A 19235-nucleotide genomic window follows, 5' to 3' on the forward strand; every position below is an offset into this window, starting at 1 on the left:
TTATCGTTGCTCGGCCTTTCGATAACGAGTTTTCCATCGAATTCAGTTACGAGCACTGCAAGACCTTCGACGTGGCGGAACCGTGTTCTCGTCTGTGGTGCGGTAACAGTAACGTGTCTGAAACATGCAAGACTAAGAAGGGACCGCCTCTGGAGGGTACATTATGCGGTGACTCGAAGGTAAAGCGACAGCAGGTAGTTTAACTTGGTTACTAATAATTAAACCGCGGAGTTTTACGTTTATACGTTTTATATTTATATAAAATATAATTATAATATATAATATTATACATATAATATTATATAATATTTTATATTAATATTATATAATAATTATATAATATTATAATTATATAATATTTATATAAAAAAGATTCGCAGACGAGAAGATGCACAGGATGCCGAAATGGCAATAAATAATAACGGAACAATTGTTTATCTAGAGCCCACTTTTTAAGTCGTATTCATGGAGATACGAATTTGCGTAGATATCTACAGTCTACTGATGAACGATAAGTATAACGAAAACGAAATGAACGATTAGCACGGTTTAATCAACGCGTTTATAACTGCCTTCGTTGCACTTCTCACTGCGGACGCGTTAAAGAGTTATCTCGCAAGGAAACAATTTTTTTAATTAATTACGATAATTAGTAGCGAATAAATAGCATACGTACCATAGTAGACACGATTAGTATGTTATCATGTATCAATACACGTTATATACAGTACAGTATAAATATTTCAGTGGTGTATAAACGGTCGATGTCAGTCGACGAATAGAAAGAGCTTCGATTTCGGTATAATACTAAATAAACCGAGAGACGGAGGTTGGAGCGCTTGGAGCGGCTGGGAGAAATGTTCGAGGACTTGCGGAGTAGGAGTACAGTGTCGAACGCGAAAATGCAATAAACCTTTGTTAGTATTTGGATTACCTAATAGCGACGCTTGTAATTCAAGTTCTCTCGAATCGTTTCAAAATTCTTTTTTAACAATGGATGTGCCATTTCGATGGTACGCTACAAACAGAATCTTTGCAAGAATTATTAAAATTCGATTCAAAGCAAAATTGAAACGCAAGATAAAACGACGACGAGAACGTCTGGGTATTTTATCGGAGCGAAGGGAAGAATTTTGAAACGAATATTGTAGAAAACGTTCGTGTCTCGACTATTGAAGGCAGCTTTCTTGTTCAAAGGCCTGCTTACGGCGGGAAATATTGTTCAGGTCCCAGCGATGATTGCAGACTTTGCGACCTACCGAAGTGTTTAACTCCTATCGACCTCAGAGCTCAACAGTGCACCAAACTCGGTAATATTTTATATCTGGAAAGAGTTCGATCCAATAATGACGTGACCTGGCTGCCGTACGTGTCCGATCAGGAGAATCTGAGATGTCGATTGATCTGCAAAAGCAAAGAGACAGGCGAGATATTTCACACCAGGAAGCATTTGATCGATGGCACACCATGCTCCTACGGATCCACGAATATATGTATACAGGTAAAGTGAAACGTTCCATAACAAGATTGAAAGTACAGTAAAACTGAATTTGTCGGAACTTGTCGGAGTACAAACAGTTTACGTACAGTTACTCCAATATTCGGACATGATATTTTATCTCTTCATCTGTTGCTTCCATTTCAGTACGAATCGTTCATTGTCAGATTTCTTTACGTGTTTCTTCTCCTTTCTCTGCTAAATCTACAATTTCTCTGATTGCAGATTTTGAACAACAAATACGGTCTGCTCCTTTCTGCTTTATAGCAATTAATAGCAGATATAATACGACATATTAACGCTAATAATCAGGGAATTTTCTCCACGACGAACAACGAATTGTCCTTTGTCAGACCTATGATATCCTTCCCTTTTTCCCATCGCTTCGATCGTACAAGGTAACGATTAGAATTAACAGTATCTCCTTGCGCTTCCCATACGCGTATTACACGACGCGTTGCGCGTTATTCTTCAAACTCGTACGTTAGAGGAGTTGCGCGTGTTTATAATATCTTCGCATGGACGAACGTACTTGAGAATAATCCACTGCTGTCAAAACTGTCGATAAAGATACAAAGTAATTTTTCAAGCGACAGAATGGCACACTCTATCGCAGAAACTAAGCTGTATCAAGAAGTTTAAGTATATCCTGCAATGTTGAAGGTTCGTGCTTCGAAAATGTTCGTAATACGTAGACGCGAAGTGTGCTTCTATGCGGCGAGGATCAGCTCAGCATGCACGGTAATTCAATTATGTAAATTCCCGTATCCTTCGACATATTTAAACATACAGATCGTCAAAACGCATCAAGAATTATATTCGCGTAGCAGCAATGCAATTTGCTGAAAACCAGGCGAGAAATTCAACGATCGGCTATTAACGTTTACGGTTTATCCGTATTAACGTTCGCATTTGCCACGAGTTTCACGACAACTATTTTTACTTTAAGGGAATAAAAATCTACCTTCGACGCTACCGCCTTGATTGGAACAGGCCTTTATCCGGTAAAACGATGCTTTCAAGAAACACGACCTTTGGTATTTAACAAGCATCGTCTCGATGCGCGTACGACTTTCTCGTTTGATGTATCCAGCAGTCCGAAAAGTTTCCTTCGTTTTACAAGGAAATAACGGACGCGCAACGTTCGTCGTTTTATATCATTCTATCAAACTACGTACGATCCACTTTGTAGCGATACGACAAATATGCATACATAATTCATACGTATCAATTTGATACAATATTCACGTTGGATACGTAATTCGATAAACCAATATGAAAGAAGAAATTGTAAGAAACTTTCGGCACAACTTGATACGCACAGTCGAATCGCATGTGCGCACATCTACCTGGCACTCGATTTCGGCGAAAGATCCGGATTCGATTTAACACGACGGTATATTTTCCCTTTTATACCAGCTCGACCATCTCAGTCGTCTAAATCGAATCTTCGAACGAACGAATTTTATTCCAAAGGATCAATATTTGCCCATGGTAAGCGCTCGTGAAAGATGATAAATAAAGAGAAGTGTTCGTACATATCGAAGAAGAAACTGAGCTTGCAGAAAAGACACGAACACGTTCCTCTCTGTCTTTCTCCGACTTCAAAGAAAGAGAAAACGTGACTCGTCGCTGCTTCATGGATCGACCCGCGTGTCGAAATTCTTTCTTGTTCTTAATTGTTACTGATAAAAAATGAAATTCCTTCGGCAGGGCGAGTGCCATCGGATGGGATGCGACCGTGTGCTAGGGTCGAAGAAGGCGTTGGACACGTGTGGAGTGTGCGATGGTGACAATTCGAGCTGCGAGAATATCGTCAACAAGTTTCAGCGGAAGCTTCGACGAGGTCAGTCCGGTCTCCGTTCAAATTGAGTTGTTGCAAGTGGCGATGAAGTTTCCTTCGAAGTCGGACAGTCGAGCAAGCGGAGAGGGATACAACTTTCTTAATTAGTTTAAAAGGAGAGGAGCGGCGAGAGCGGAGCGATTAGTTGCTAGTTCAATTTGCCCGGAGGATCAAAACTTCCGTGCGTCTTCGTTTTTGATATAAATCCTCCGACGTGCAAGAACGAGACGAGTCAATTAATCATCAAGCAACCTCTGTATCAACTTATCGCCTATATTTATCAGCACTTAGTTATTCTTCGAACATGGTACACGATGATCCTTGGAACGCGAATTTCAACGACAGCTTTTCATATTTGTTCGGTTCGCGAGGAAACTTTTTTAAGTAAAAGTCAAACGCGTTAGGAACGTGGTCTTTTCGTTTAGGGAAATCCAATTGAATGGAAAAATAGAAACTTACTTTGAAACGCGAGACTCGTTAAAGCACGAGGAATGATACGCGATCGTTCTTAATCGTAAAATTGCTTCTCGAACGTTGTTGAAAGATAATATCTACAAATCCGTTTAATATCCGCGTTTAATATCTACGATCAATAACTTGCTTGTTATTACATTTTTTATTATTACGATTGATCCGCTTCGTGACTCTTTCAGAGGTGACACGCGTCGCTGTGATACCACGCGACGCTCACAATTTGAACATGAACATCTCGATGGCTGGCTCTCGACTTTTCCAATCGGACGATTTAACGATCGTGATAGGAGACGGTAGGAGAAGACGGAACGTGCAGGAGAATCTAGCTTCTCGTAAGCGAGATTTAACGATCGTACAAGGCGCTGCTTTTCGCGTTCAGAGGCGCGATAATAACACGTATTTTATACAGGCAGATGGTACTGCGTTCGAGGATGTCGTGGTTTTGGTAAGAGATAAACCTTTAATATTTTATTCTCACGAATCAAACTTTCTTTACCGATTACCATAATACACAGAAAAAGTAAAACATCCAAAATCCAGTAATACTTAATGATATCTATATCGCGAGAGATAAATCTCTATGCATAATGTAGAGTAAACATAATAGAGTATGCATAATTATAGTGTAGTATCGTGGACAAAAGGCCTAAGATATCGGCCGAATCGTAAACAATGTCGCGAGAGCCGCGGCATCGTCGGGTACATCAATGTGTCGTCGGTCCTTTCAAGTGAACAGTTTCGTGGAGAAGGCCTGCGTGACCCTGGCCACGGGCGTTTTCGGGACACGTACGCGATAGGGCGGGAAAAGACAAAAGAGATGCTAAAGGCGGTGTTAGTTGAGACGCCGGCGAGAACGAATGCAAAAGGCGAACAGTATGAGTTGAGAAGCGAGAGCGTGCGAGTGCGGATGCCGAAGACGAGCATTGAACATTTTGAACATAATTGAACATTTATCGTTCTCTGTCCAATTAATATCTGTTATTTTTATTTATCTTAATAAATAGTATTAGGAGAATTTTACAAACCTAAATTATCCTAATCCTATCCTTTTTCCGATACTACAATAGTATAATATAGAGCATGAAAGAAGATTACACAATTTCCACGCGAAGATACGAAATAGTTTACGCGACGAATCCACGATCCATAATTACAATAGATTGGATTATTCGATTCGTATCTGAACGTACATTGATTCCTCGGGCTTTACCGATATCAATTTCAATTTCTTGTAGGTGGTGGTGCCGAGAAACGTACTGCAACGAGGAATCTCGACTTCGGTTTCTTTGGAATATTCTCTAAATCGCGATGAGAGGAATGCAAAGGATAGATACGTATGGCTATTCGGAGGTTGGAGCTTCTGCTCGGCCAGCTGTGGCGGTGGAACGCGTCAGAAGATGATAGTCTGCAAAGACGAGGAAACCGGAAGAATAGTGTCGCGAAGAAAATGTCCACTGACAACCAAACCGATTCAAGAGATAGAGAAGTGCAACGTCTTTAGGTATCACGTACATACAGTTTGTAAAGTAGGTCTGTACGTTGGAGGAACAAGAAAAAGACGAGCTTTATATTTATTTATATCGACCCTTTGTTATTTTATTAACGCTAACACACGTTTCCATGGAATACAAAATTGTCGATGGAAGTACACAGGATGATACGTGCCGGCAAAAAGTTGACCAGCAATTTGTTTGATTTATTACAGTTGTACTTTCAAATGGCTACCAGGTCCGTGGGAAGCGTGTTCAACCACGTGTGGAAGGTTTGGTATGCAATTACGGCAACTTTATTGCGTTCGTTCGGGGTTTAATGGTACAGAGGTAAATAGAAACAACGAATTGGAAGTGTATCGAACGATGGTACAGCCATCGATATGCGAAACCAGCCCTATGCCTATGAGTAGCAGAGAATGCAATAGGATACCGTGTCCTGGACATTGGATATTTACGAATTGGTCCTCGGTGAGAGATTACAGTCTGATATCTACTTTCAAGGTAGATAGTATTAAGAGGATATTGAAAGAAAAAGGATGCAACAGTTGTAGAGTTTATAACGCTAAACAGGAACGATAAGCAAATGTTTCATTGACATAGAAATTGAAATCAATTCCTCATGAACATTTGTTAATATGTTTAAAGTAAATTCCGTAGTTAAAAAGGGATACAAAGCTCAACTTGTGATTTGAAAAGTATGCGGAATGTTTAAAGATACAAAAAAATGATAGATAAAACAGTATACTAAGTTTCACATTTTGTAGATTATATGTATTTACAGAAATATCTGCCAATCAAATATGTCTATTAATAATAATTAAGCTGCTGATTTTTATGCAAATTCATATTTTCAAGATAATGTAAGAAGTAGAAGCTCGATAGATAATTGTCTTACTTAGCAAGTGTTACAGACGGCTGTTGTACTTTGCATATTTTATATATTTTCTCGTATCATGTGAATCTTCGGCATTTTGGCAATTTTTAATTTTCTATATAAGCGTAGAAATCCGCAGTGTACTTAATAACGCGCTATAGCGGCCAATTATAATGAAAAATGCGACTGTTAACGATCGGTATTCGAGCATCATATTTTCTTTTTACAGTGCTCGAAGAACAACGGAAAGGGTATACAGTCGCGAATAGGCCGTTGCATTCCTCCGGAAAACGAATCGTTTTACAGATGCGACGGGTCGACCGTAAAGACGGAAATACGTTCTTGTACGGAGCACGTGACCAGGGCTATCGAACTTCCATCCCGTTGCTGGAGAGACAAGAATCGATTTTGTTCTATAGCAAGTTTGAGACGTTACTGCGACGTGCCGGCATTTAAACGAAAATGCTGTCGCTCTTGTGAAAGGAACGAAACCTTGGAGCTGTCCAACTCTTTCGATCGGAAGCACCGTATACTGCAAACTTAAATTACATTTAAAAAGTTCGAAATGAAACGTTTGACACGTTTATCGCTATTTCTGATAAATTGAATTCGTGGAGAGACGTAATAAACGAAGCAACGAAAATTGGCATTAAAAGCTGTTAAAAACATAGAACAAATTGTATTTATACCATGTAAAATTTCTAACGAGTTTCTAAGAAACTTTATATTTGTGTTGTGTTACATCCGTTAGTGTATCATAAAGATCGTAAATATGAAACCATTTTTTCTTTAATTAAATTTTCCATTCTGTACGTCTCGCGCTTACTTCGACAGGAAAATTGATTACTATTACTGTTAGAAAAGAAATAAAAGTAGGATCAGTATGTTCTAGATACTAGAATATGTCGATATACGTATTATTTTTATGATATATTTTATATTATATATGTCGGGTTGGCGTTGAGATTAGAGTTAGGGTTAAGGGCGTGAAACGAATCCCTATTGGCGCTAGACGTGATCATTATGCAATAGAGGAGATATTTACTAGTGCAAATATGACTATGATGGAATTGGACAAGTAATCGCGATAATTAGATACTCGAGAAGCTAATGACAATGATCCTAGGCTCACTAACGAATCCGCGGTCAATGGGATGACGAACTCTACTTTTCTTCAGCGTCTAAGTTGTACTCAATGTTAATGCATGGGGCAATCACTACGTATCTGGGAGTTACTTGAATCGTCTTAGACATCGTATGGGAAAGTCGTCCTCCAATCACGGTAACGCTGTCGAGGAAAACTATAATGGGTGTGTCTAAGGGCACGAAATCATCGGATTCGTGGAGAAAAGCCTTCGTTCGGAAAGTGAGGGAAATTGGCGTTACTGTTAATTGGTCAATTTCTATGTTGGTAGTTAGGGAAGGGTGCTAGCCGCCCTTAAGAGAGAGTTCGAGAGGAGGAAGCGTCGTTCCTGAGAAAAATAGATTTCTCCTATTTTCTCGTAGTTGGAACGAGGACTGTTTGTCGGTTTGAAGGACTTCCGTTAAACAAATCTGAAGATTTATAGCGGGTCCTTGGGCTAGCTGAACATGTACTGTGGAGACGCGTCGATATCTGGTAATCATCTTACTCAAAGAATAGAGTCTGCGTGTGGCGAGCCACGGGACAAAAATCGTTAAAATGCTTACCGTCGTGCCCCACCCCAAGTATTCCTTTTAAAGAGAGCTATAGAGTTACTTCATGCCTTTGTTAAACAAAACGTTCATCCCTCGACCGTGATACGTTCGACGATTGGTTGTCGCCTTAAGCCCCAGCTCGCTATCATAAATCTCAAATAAGTACAGTCGGATCGAATGACAACAGTTTCTTAATACGGCCTAACCCCAACCTAACCCCAATCTAAATTACAGTACTAGGGGTCTTCCCAAAGTTCCAAAGGGAAGGTTTCGGTGTTCTTTTATCTCCGACATATATTTAAAGATAATTTATTTTTATCTTAAAGTATAAAGAATTTGACAAAACTTCTGATTATGGTCTAAATTTTAGTCGCCACAATTCAATATCTTTAAGACACTAAGATATGAATTCTTTAGGAAAATACAAAATGTTGATGAATCCTGTAGCTAATAATTTTGCCATTAAACGTTACATTAAACGTTAAATATCAGCCTTCCCCTCCTAATTCGGTAAAAATTGTGGTATACATAAAATCGTATCACATACATATGTACTATAATTATAAAAACCAAAATTTAATTTTTGAAAAGATGGTTTTATACCTTCGGTTAATTATTGTATTTCGATACATACCTTTAGGAGATTATATCTTGTGTAATGTTCTATTAGGATATTAATATTTATTTATAAAAAATTTATATATATATATATATCTTGTAGAATATATAAACAGTGATGTAAGAAAAATATTCACGAAAATTTGTTTAATATTTATCTATAATCGTTTATTTAATAATTTAGCTTAATGTATTATCTAAAATAATATAGCTCCTTAAAAAATTTGCAGTTTAAAAATATGAACAATGTAAATTCCCGTTGCTTAAGTTATTAATTTTAAGTTATTAATATGTTTAAACTTCAGTTCTCAATAAATATCAGAAATATCACAAAACGATATATACAGTTAAAAATAATAATTCGAGTTATAATGTGGAAAAAAGTTTTAATAAAAAATCAAAATCGATAATACACTCATAAAAATGAAACATATACACATATATATGTGTATACACATATATATATGTGTATTAAGACTGTACGTCCCGAAGGTACTAAAACGTGAGGATTTTCGTGGGTAATATTATGACACACTGAATAAACAGGTCGTAGCATTAAATAAGACAATTTTATACTTAATATTTAATAAACATTTCATATGTAATAAACTTTTAGAGTTGCAGTAAAAGATGTGTTATGTACTCCGCATACAAGTCATTCGTATTAATAAATTCTGATTTCGTGGTTAAATTATTATAAAATATTATTCTGAATGTAGAAAATACAAATTATACAATATAAAAACTGTAAAACTATTTATGTGCATGTTTTATATTACATCTACTCAAGTTTATTTTGAGTGTTCCCTGAACGAAGAAATTTTTTACATGTGAATTATATATGTATGTATATTCAAATAATTTATTAACTTTCGTGTAAAATAGAAGAAAACTGTTAGTTTTTCTTAAACTCTAAAGCTTTAATAAAAAGAGAGTATATTAGTAATATGTATATATTCAATAAAGTAAAAAATTTAATTATAATAAAAAACGAGCAATTTTATTCAAAATAAATATACTTTGTTTTCTCAATACGTATAAAGATAGGAATGGTTTGTTAGTGTAAGTACACGGTTACATGTACTTTTGCACACAAAAGAGATAAAAGGTGTAATAAATACTCTCAGATCATCAACTTGGTAATTACAATAGAACATAACCTAAAGTGTTGAATTTGGTTCTCGGGCTTATAACTTATTACTTCGAATTTGCATATACGGTTAATTGTTGAATGATAATATGGAAATATGTTTAAAACACTCCAAGTATTTTTAACGCTCTATGTTACAAAGTTATAAATTTTTGTGTTTTACTGATAATTTTCTCTTAATCTAATTTAAAAACTACATTATGACTATAAATAAGTAAAATTGTGTGAAATTTAAATTACTATCCTTACATTTCTACCCTTTCCACGTTTGTAAACAAATTTCAGTACATACATGATGAAAATAGTTTTAATTACATGCCAAACGGCTTTGCAATCTTGATGAGTGTTATTCCTGACAACTTTTTATTGGAATTGGTTAAAACATGAAAATTAAAAGTTAAAGAGTTTCATTATTGTAGCGGGGTTTTCAATACACTTTCAATACGATTGTTCCTCTTCTTGAAAAATAAATAGAGTATAGAGATATTAAAAAAAGTATTAATTGTATAACAAATATTTGCTTAATCTGTTTATAAAAGTCAATGCTGAGTCTAAAGTCGATGAATATTACAATATTCTTGAAATATTTTAAAACTGTATATCTGTTGATATATTCATTTAATAAATATGAATTAAATAAATGTACGAAATGGTTCTTATTCCATTATTGGGGATACATTTTCAAAATAGCAACACAGATTTCGATTGGATCTGTTTCAAATGGATGAATTAGCATAGCAGTTCTCACATGTTCTTCAGGAAAGATATTTGCCAAATGGTAATGTATTTTTGTTCTGGTATCGAAAAAATCCCTTAACATATCCGTCGACATAGCCGAATACAGGGGAGATGTAGGGACATTTAACTGCGAATCTGAAGCACCCAGCCGTTGACTCGATCCTGATGGTACAGCCAAATTCGAATTATTTGATAACCAAGCTTGGTAAGAATCAGGCGCCGAAGCAATACGTGTTACGTGTTGATGACACTGCCCTCCTTCAGAACGATCCCAACTAAGCAATTAAACACTTGTTTAATTAATTACGATTGTAAACAAATTTTTCTTGTTCGTCATTCCCGCTTAATTATTATGGCATTTAATATTATGATATTGAATCTTACAATCAATATTATAAGAATTGTAGAGAAAATAAGAACTTACTTCATGCCAGCTCTGTAGGCCGATTCGTTACTAGAATGTCTACTTAAGGCTCTGTGCTGTGCTGTGGAAGATGTTATTGCAGTTTGTTGTGATAATGAACTTGTTTGAGATGCTTGCTGGTATTGTCTCAGCTGGTGAAGTCGAGGATCGTACACTGGATTTAAAGTTAACTGCCTCTGCAGTTTCTTATGTATGTTTGGTGGCTCTGCTTCTGGTTTATTCAATCTTCCTGTAGATCGACAGGAAGAACGATAACCTATTATTAATAAAAATTAGTTTGTTTTAGTAGAAGCAAATAAGAATAATATAAATATTATTTATTTTGCATTAAAATAAATACGTTAGTGAAAATCCTAATACCTTGAGAACTTGTGGTAGGTGGCACTTGTAAACCATGTATCGTGGAATTCATTGGTTGATCAAGCGTGACATTTTCTGCAGATCTGCTTTTTGTAACTGAAGGTAATGGTTGGATACTGGTAGTTACCGTTGATTTAGTTTTACAAAGCGGTTGATGTTGAAACGCATTGGTCGATATATTGCTGGATAAAAATACATTTGGATTTGAACCTCTTACTTGAAGCTGCTTTTGTACATGTTCTACTAACTTCTCTGTAACTGATTTTTGAGGATGAAGACCTCTTTCTGGATGTCGAAATTTACACTTATTTCCATAAGTGCATTTCTACAATGAAAAGGATTATCTTTGATTAATATTATCTCACTTTCTTGATTATTGTTGTTTCTAATAAATTCTTCAAATACTTACAGAATTAGTTATTATTTAAATAATTTGATAAAATCTAGACAATATTTAACGTACCTTCGCGTATGGACAAGGTGGTGCTGGATCAGATCTTTTGGGAAAAGTTCTCAAAAAATTGTCTAAAGTGGGACCGCTTCTACCTAGTGGATCGTCTGGTGGCATAAAGCGATCGTTTACGAAAGTATACATCAAAATTCTTTCTTCCACAACTTTTCGAAATTCCGGATTTTCCTGTGCCAAATCTCTGTAATTATCATTGCTGACAACAATACCATCGATTTCCACCGCCAGTTTCAAAATATAGCGATCATCGTAACAAACCATTCTTTTCCCACCAACTAATCTAAAATAGACAATTAAGAACTATTTTAAAGTAATAAGGATTTAAAATCATTTCTTACAGAGTTACTGTTACTATTAACAGTCAATAATAATATATATTAATACTTTCGATGCGTCTTCATATTAAATGCTGCCTTTTAAGTCCTTAATACTTAAATAATTATATTGTATTAAATACTTATCCATTTAGAGATATATTAAGTAGAAAAAACACAATGCATGATGTTAAATAATGGAAATACTTTGTAAGAATTGATAAGTCGGCCTTTCTCAAGTTGAATTTTATTAAAATAGAGTTTTATTTAGAAAGTTATTTATTATGAAATGGCCGGATGTATCGTTAGGTTCAAAGATTGCTGTCGCTTAGGCTGACCTAGATTTGTTTTCTACAGAGACAAACTATTTTTAAGTATTAATAGTAGCTTTTATAAATATTAATAATAATTAATAACTTTTAAATATTAATAAATAACGCTTTGAATTTGTATTCTTCATTATAGTTATTATAGTCTCATTTTAGTTTGAAGAAACCGTGATACTCAAATATTAGCTAAAATTGATCCTAAAACACATTTGTATATCACCGTACATTATTCATACATTACATGCATTAATTAATTGATTCATACATTGATATACAAACCTGGATGGAGTAAAAACCAACAAACGGTCCCTTTCCAATTCTCCCAAAATTTCTTGGTCGGCGATCGGATTATCAATCCTGGAAGTTTCCTTTCTCCACTTCGGCACAAATACGGTAATTTCTTTGTGTCCTCGAGCTTTAAACCAATCCACGCAAATTTTAATTCCTCTACAAGAAAATATTTCCTTGTTTCCATGACTCATCGCCACATTGCTTCCATCAATTACAACAGATCTGAGACTACTGGAGCATCCGCTGTTTTCATTGGACATTAAATCAGTGTCCGCGACGTTATCAAGCTCCTCTGGTGTATCAACTGATTTTTGAGAACAGCTAGCACCGAGTTTTATCAACTCAGCCAAAAGTTCGTTTTGCTCCGGATCTGGACCCAATTTTTCCAGCGCTGTTTGAACTAAACGTTCCGTGTAGCCAAGCTTAAGGGCGAATTCTACTCGGGCAGTGTACCCTAAAAAAAAATAAATGTTTAACAATTTTAACAACATACGATAGTCTCTTGTACGAAGCTAGCGTTAAACGTGGCTTGATGACATGGCTATGTTAATCGCATAACGTTTGAATACATATAAAAAAAAGACAATTTGAGAAGTTTAAACCGGGCTATGAGAAAACAGAAACAAATGCTACATAGACAGTGTGGATAAATTATATCTTTGAAATGACCAAAGCAGTGAAATTCAGTGCGCAACTAGAAGCTACATTTATAAATTTTTTTTTCAAATAATAGCTATTTATACACGGCTGTAATCTATGAGATTTAATGATAATACTATATTCAACCTTCACAGTAGTATGGTCTTTCGAATAGGAGACATATAACGTTACTAGAATACCACACAAAGATGATACAAAGTAAGCATACGATAAAACTATAGCTTAGAAAAGAAACGAAATCTATCGTTTACCGACATCCGTAAAGGTACATATAAGTAGAGAACATATAAGTGGAATCGTCCCAGGTACTTTAACTAGAACACTTAGGTATATGCAATGTATATAGACCCTAAGTTTAGTTATATAGATTTAGATATTATTATCTATCAGAGGAAGGCCTATATTATTAATAACCATGATGAGTAAAAATTGGACTATTGCTAAGTACTTGCCTACGTGGAGATTAAACTATTAGCAGCTACTATCCCCTTATTAATAAAACTATGAACCAAAAATAAATACCATATATCTATTGATAACATAATAAATACAAAATAAAACGTTTAAAGAATGATATTATAATTGCTGTTAATTGAAATTAAATGATTTAAGTGTATTTTAAAGAAGCCAAGCTTAAAAAAGCAAGTAAGATAAAAATGAATGTCGCTTAAACGATAAGTCGAATAAATAATATAGTAAATATTAAGGTAGTATGTAAATATCCAAGTCTAAGGGAGATCTTGAAAAATAATACGAAGAGAGGTATTAACGCACCTGACCAGAAAAGGATTAACAGATTAGTGAAAAGATTGATAGTTAGCAGGAGAACGTCTCATTTCTGTGAGTTGGAAGAATTGTGTTTTAAAATGGGCAATAAATAAAAGAAGCAGGTGAACGAGGACAAACTCACCGAGGAGAGTAGTAAGAAACCCGACCTCGAATAGACTCAAATATCTATGATGGCCTGTCACATAAAGAAGCTTAGGATCTTCGGTTGGAACACACGAAGCATCAGTGCCAGGAGGGGAGGAATTCCTAAAATGTTAGAGAAATTTGTGATAGGTATGTGCACGATGTCATGACAAAAGTTTAAAGATGATTTCGAAGTGCATGATTTCAAAACTGTACATCTAAGAGAGGTTTGAGGAGAAGCGATGGTATTATTACTTTTCCAAGGGAAAGTATCAATTTAAGATTTTTAATAGATTAGCATACGTATACACAAACCTATAAACGATCTCCACGTAGGTAAGTAGAAAGCTTTTCGAAATAAATTTACGTTTATCTAGAATTTAATGATATTAAAGCTAATAATAATATTTTACACGAGATATCATTGTTAAATATTTAATAATAATAATTGTTAAATTTATTGTATCGTTATTGTTAACAATACATTAGGTTACTGATAAAATACGAAATCTTTTTACATTTAGTTAGTTGAAGATAAATAATTGTTTCTTTAAGAAATCTTGTACCTGGACTCTGAACCGGTGGACTTCCTTGCACTGTGACATATTCTGCAAATTCAGCAGCCAACGTGTCTGAGGCGGTCCGGGACACATCTGAATGACCTGACGTAGATACCTATAATTCGAAATGAAAGCTATTAATCAAGCACAATGAATTAGTGAAATTTTTCATTTCATCTTCCTTTATCCGAATATACTAATATTTAAGGAACTTTTTACTATCCGAATATTCTGTTAACCGAACAGGATATCTCCTAGTAACAGATGCTCTTTTTCTTGTTAGGAGAAGTTTGAGAAAGAATCTTGTATTATAATTCAAATGAAAATGAAATAAAATATCGCACATAGGCATAAAGTGTTAAAAAGATTAAATTTCCTCAGATTTTGATAGACAAACGATGATAGTAAATTCTTATATAAAAGAAAATCCTTGTATCTTCGATGAATATTTACATATAAAAAAAAAAATTCTTAAATAAAATTCTTATATAAAAGAAAATCCTTGTATCTTCGATGAATATTTACATATAAAAAAAATTCGTTTATTTAGAAGATTACGCGTCTTATGCAAATAAATTATAATTTTGTAAAAAATCTGTTGCATTAATTTTACAAAGTCGAGCAAATATTTTGGTTTCCTGGAACAATTTACAATGTTGTAAAATTTATAAATAAATTATTTTGCGATAGAACGCGCAATGAAATTACATGTGAAATGCGATAAAACGTGGAAAAATGATCTCCCGTGAGAAAATGCAAGATGTTTCTTCTGGCGCGCTTCTTCGTTACGTCCGTGCATCAAATTTTTAATTAAAACATGAATATTTACTGATTGAACAATCATTCCTACAAACACGACAATACAAGAATGTCATAAAAGTTCATAGATACGTAAATACTTGAGCGAGTACCTGCAATTCCACTTGGGAATGAATATTCGTAGATCCCACTGAATCTTCAGCTTCGTAGTCGCTATCGTAAGAAGAATCTTCTGCGTCAGCAATACTTTCAGTTTCCAGGACGATACAATCTACGTATTTCTGAAAGCAAAATTAAACAATCAAGTGGTCATCCGTATCGACAAAGATTTTGAAAACATACCGAATACATTTTATTTATGAAATTATAATTCACACATTACATTCCCCTTTTATCACGTTTTCTAATTTATGTCAATATTACTGAGCGCAACTGTTAGCCGGCTAACGATAATTAGCTGAACAACGACAACTATTGCGATAATATTGATGGGCCAAATATAATGCAAACGAAGGAAAATCCGTATTATCGAAATTTGAAATATCATTAAATCTTTAAGCGAAGCTAAATTTTTGAAAGAGCAAGTAAAACAAAATGCATTAGTCTTAACATTTGCGCAGTGATGGATTTATTCACGCACATTTTCACTTGATTCTACTAATTGCATCATTATGACTTTCTTCTGTTGACTCGTGGCACATAAAACTTCTTCGCACTAGCGACGAAGATAACGGACTTGGAATCAATTAAAAACGAAAGAAATAGTTTGAATACAATTTATTTTTATTCTTCTACACTTTCATCCTTCTTCTAAAAATACACGAAGTAAATATTTATACACACTTAACACTATCGGATTAAAGATTCTTATCGTTAACGTTGCTACGTCTGAACGCATTAAACGTAGCTGTGTCCAAGAGGAAAAGATTCAAAAAAGAAAACTTTCGTTCGAAAGACCCATTTATACTATATTCTTTTTTTAACATTTTTATTACCAACGGAAGATTTCGATAACGATAATTTTAGTAATTATCTCGAACACATGAGACAGATCACCACTGCACATTCGTAGACTTATCTTCGGTAAGAATTGCATTTCGCTTCACATTAGGAATCTTGATCGTCGACACTAAATTGTATTTAAACAGACGTAGACGTAGACACACCAGATTCACTCACGCGCGCACGTCTAATCTCAAAATCTAACCTACCAATCTATGATATCTGTCAATTGTCAGTTTATTTTTTGCCCTAAACACAATTATTCTAGCAACGAATACCAGATCAAATGAACTTCAAGTGAAAATTTCTGTGATAAAAACCACGTTTCAAGCGTTTTTTTTCCTGAAAACAAGTCGTTATTTAGCAAAATCCAACTAGTAAATATCTCTCTGCATTCACATTGTCGTCGCTGATAACCACTATATAAACAAAATTTCTTTTTAATTTCATTTTCTATGTCGAACGCGCAAATTGGTGGATATCATTAGAAAAATGTTAAACAAGAACTAATTTACGTTGGAAATGAAATAGGGAAACGGGGGATAAACGGAAGTGTATTTCCTACGTCGATTAGCTTTCTGTATTCTTACGTTTGTGATTAAGATACAACGTCTGACTTCAGCCGCGGTTACAAAATTATTTAAGATAACGTGACATTTTGTTGGAGTTGTGCTGAGTGACTATTTATGTACATACGGTTGATACTATAATTGTGTTTCCTTCGAGCTGATTTTCTATTATTTTTCCAACCACCGGTATTTTTTAGCGTACTTTAGTTCCATTTAGCGCCACTATTGCGTCTGCGGATGAAGGTTAGTTTAAATATCTCAAATTTGTAGTATTATAGTTTCAGTTAGAATGATACGTATTTATTTTAAATTATGCGCGGCAAAGACAAGTGAAGGCGTTTTTTTCTTAAAAGAAGATGCACCGAAGCTTTCTAATAGACATATCTCCTACTATCTCTACGACCGTCGATTTACCCGGTGATGAAAAGATGAGCTAATCTTTTTTCAAATAATTTTCTTCAATTGAGAAGTTTTCTTACATATGCAGATCTTTGTTCAGTAAAGACTTTTCTTATCGTTTGATATTTATTCTGTTTATTTTATTCCTTGTTTGTTCCTTCTTACGAACGAAATTCTCGCTTATACCATTACTTCTAAGAGATAAACTCCCGCTTTACGAATCCCTGATTTACGAAAGATCGCCAGGATCCAATTAATTCGTAAAAGCGAATACTCTACGTGTGTATATTTGTATATCCTTTAGCGCCGAGAAAGCTGAATGATTGAAGCTGGATGAAGTCTGTAATTCAGGTTTTGTTTCAGCAAATTTGAAGGAGATTAGACAGCTTGTAGTGATTATATGATTTTTGAGACATTTACTTGAAAACACGATTGAAACCAAAATCTGGATTAATACACTTGTAGGAATACTTTATATGAGGTAAAAATTTCTATTCTAAGAGAGCGACATGAAAATGAATATAATGATTCTTGTAATTACTTCGCGACGAGTTCTAGAATATTAAGAAATATTACCATTCCAATTTGTTAGATCGCCCAATTTAGGTCATGATCTCACTCTAACTCAATAAAACAATAGAACAGGAAGAATATGTCATTAATCGGTATGAGAAAAACCAGAAAAGAAAATATAAATGTATTACAAATGAAAGTTATAAATGTTAAATAAAACAATAAGCAAGTAAAGTGATTTATATACAGGTAACGCTTTTCATATCGTAATAACAGTTCATTAATGAAATAAACACATTAATGAAATATTTTTCTTTCGTTCTCTAACATTGCTCAATATATAGTATATTATGTAAGTATGTAATAAAAAAAGTACTTAAGCTATATTATAGAATACTTTTAATCAATTGAAACACAGTAAAGGCTACCATTACTGTATCCGTATCTAATCTAAATTGTCACGCTTAAAAATACAAAACAATGTAGTGCAAAATAAACGTAGAAATCGTGAATGACAGATTTCCGATATTATAGTTTCTAATTTTCAGTTCTAAGATACACAATAATAATATACAAATGAATAGTTTAGAAACCAAAAATCGAAAGCAATTACTAATAGAACTTACCTTTCCGGCGACGGTCATATCTCCTTCCACGAATTGTAATCGATCGTATCCTTTCGCGTCCAAAGACCTTCTCGAATCCGTACAAATACTATTATGTATACAAATCATACACACAAGCACGCGCGCGCACACAATGCAAAGACACGAAAGGAAGAAAGATGGAAAGAATAAGCAGCTTTCACAAATACATTCCAGGCTTTGATTAAAATGCGTCGATTGTTACTCGATACTTATTATAGAGATCACAGGAATCCGTGGTAATCTGTGGGAAAGATTTCAACAGAAAGAAATAGGAAAGTCCAAAACACGCTTCCGGGATATTCCGTTAGATCCTGGAACGGTATCGATGTGCAGAAGAAAGCAGGACAAACTCACGACTACTCGCGGCGACGGCCGGTCAGTGAATGGAGCAAGCGAGAGCTACGACGTCATTACCCCCACTACTTGCCATGGTCTCCAAGCAATGTCGTCACATCGTCATATGCAGCGATGGCCACGAACCAAGTGAAATACTAATTAGTTTATGAACAAATGAATAATGTGTACAAGTTATCTATATGCTTTAATACGAGGTTAGAGTTATAATTTTAATTTTACTAACTTTTAAATGTTAATTGTTATTATTCAATATTAAAAGAAATACTTATGTCCCTTTAAAGTATATACGTACGTATTGTAGTTTT

General features: G+C 34.7%; 2 protein-coding genes and 1 long non-coding RNA gene across 9 annotated transcripts in view; 1 reads left to right on the forward strand and 2 right to left on the reverse strand.

Moving 5' to 3' along the window:
* The window catches only part of LOC126916427 (A disintegrin and metalloproteinase with thrombospondin motifs 3-like), a 118231-nt gene extending 111271 nt beyond the window's left edge, over positions 1–6960 (forward strand). For 5 of the 6 annotated variants that reach the window (XM_050722236.1, XM_050722234.1, XM_050722239.1 and 2 more), the window contains 8 exons: positions 47–194; positions 748–917; positions 1198–1501; positions 3212–3344; positions 3995–4260; positions 5051–5316; positions 5521–5809; positions 6412–6960. In XM_050722236.1, the coding sequence (XP_050578193.1) occupies positions 47–194; positions 748–917; positions 1198–1501; positions 3212–3344; positions 3995–4260; positions 5051–5316; positions 5521–5809; positions 6412–6726 (1891 nt within the window). In that variant the 3' untranslated portion in view covers positions 6727–6960. The remainder of the gene's footprint in view (positions 1–46; positions 195–747; positions 918–1197; positions 1502–3211; positions 3345–3994; positions 4261–5050; positions 5317–5520; positions 5810–6411) is intronic. The other variant, XM_050722240.1, reaches the window with a different exon arrangement.
* On the reverse strand, positions 4198–5053 carry LOC126916475 (uncharacterized). Its single transcript, XR_007710608.1, has 2 exons — positions 4911–5053; positions 4198–4391 (listed from the first exon to the last, which is right to left on the reverse strand). It is a non-coding gene; the product is annotated as an uncharacterized LOC126916475 (long non-coding RNA).
* Positions 6961–9027: 2067 nt separating the features above from the next.
* Positions 9028–18984, reverse strand: LOC126916431 (probable ribonuclease ZC3H12C). 2 transcript variants are annotated; one of them, XM_050722254.1, is made up of 8 exons: positions 18553–18984; positions 15596–15724; positions 14691–14799; positions 12541–13006; positions 11613–11898; positions 11150–11474; positions 10790–11045; positions 9028–10640 (listed from the first exon to the last, which is right to left on the reverse strand). In XM_050722254.1, the coding sequence occupies exons 1-8, from the start codon at positions 18658–18660 to the stop codon at positions 10292–10294; spliced, it is 2028 nt and encodes a 675-aa protein (XP_050578211.1). In that variant the 5' UTR covers positions 18661–18984; the 3' UTR covers positions 9028–10291. The 2 variants fall into 2 exon arrangements, with proteins under 2 accessions (XP_050578211.1, XP_050578212.1); XM_050722255.1 differs by lacking the exon at positions 18553–18984 and adding an exon at positions 16084–16427.
* Positions 18985–19235: the final 251 nt, after the last annotated feature.

Source organism: Bombus affinis, chromosome 5 (assembly GCF_024516045.1).
Source record: "Bombus affinis isolate iyBomAffi1 chromosome 5, iyBomAffi1.2, whole genome shotgun sequence".
NCBI classification, from domain to species: Eukaryota; Metazoa; Arthropoda; class Insecta; order Hymenoptera; family Apidae; genus Bombus; species Bombus affinis.

Coding starts and splice junctions, on each gene's coding strand:
- LOC126916431 (XM_050722254.1), bottom strand. CDS start 18,660: ATGATTTGTATACATAATAGTATTTGTACGGATTCGAGAAGGTCTTTG. Junction 11,899..12,540: donor TTGGTTTTTACTCCATCCAG/GTTTGTATATCA, acceptor TGTCTATTTTAG/ATTAGTTGGTGGGAAAAGAA. Junction 11,475..11,612: donor CACCTTGTCCATACGCGAAG/GTACGTTAAATA, acceptor TTTTCATTGTAG/AAATGCACTTATGGAAATAA.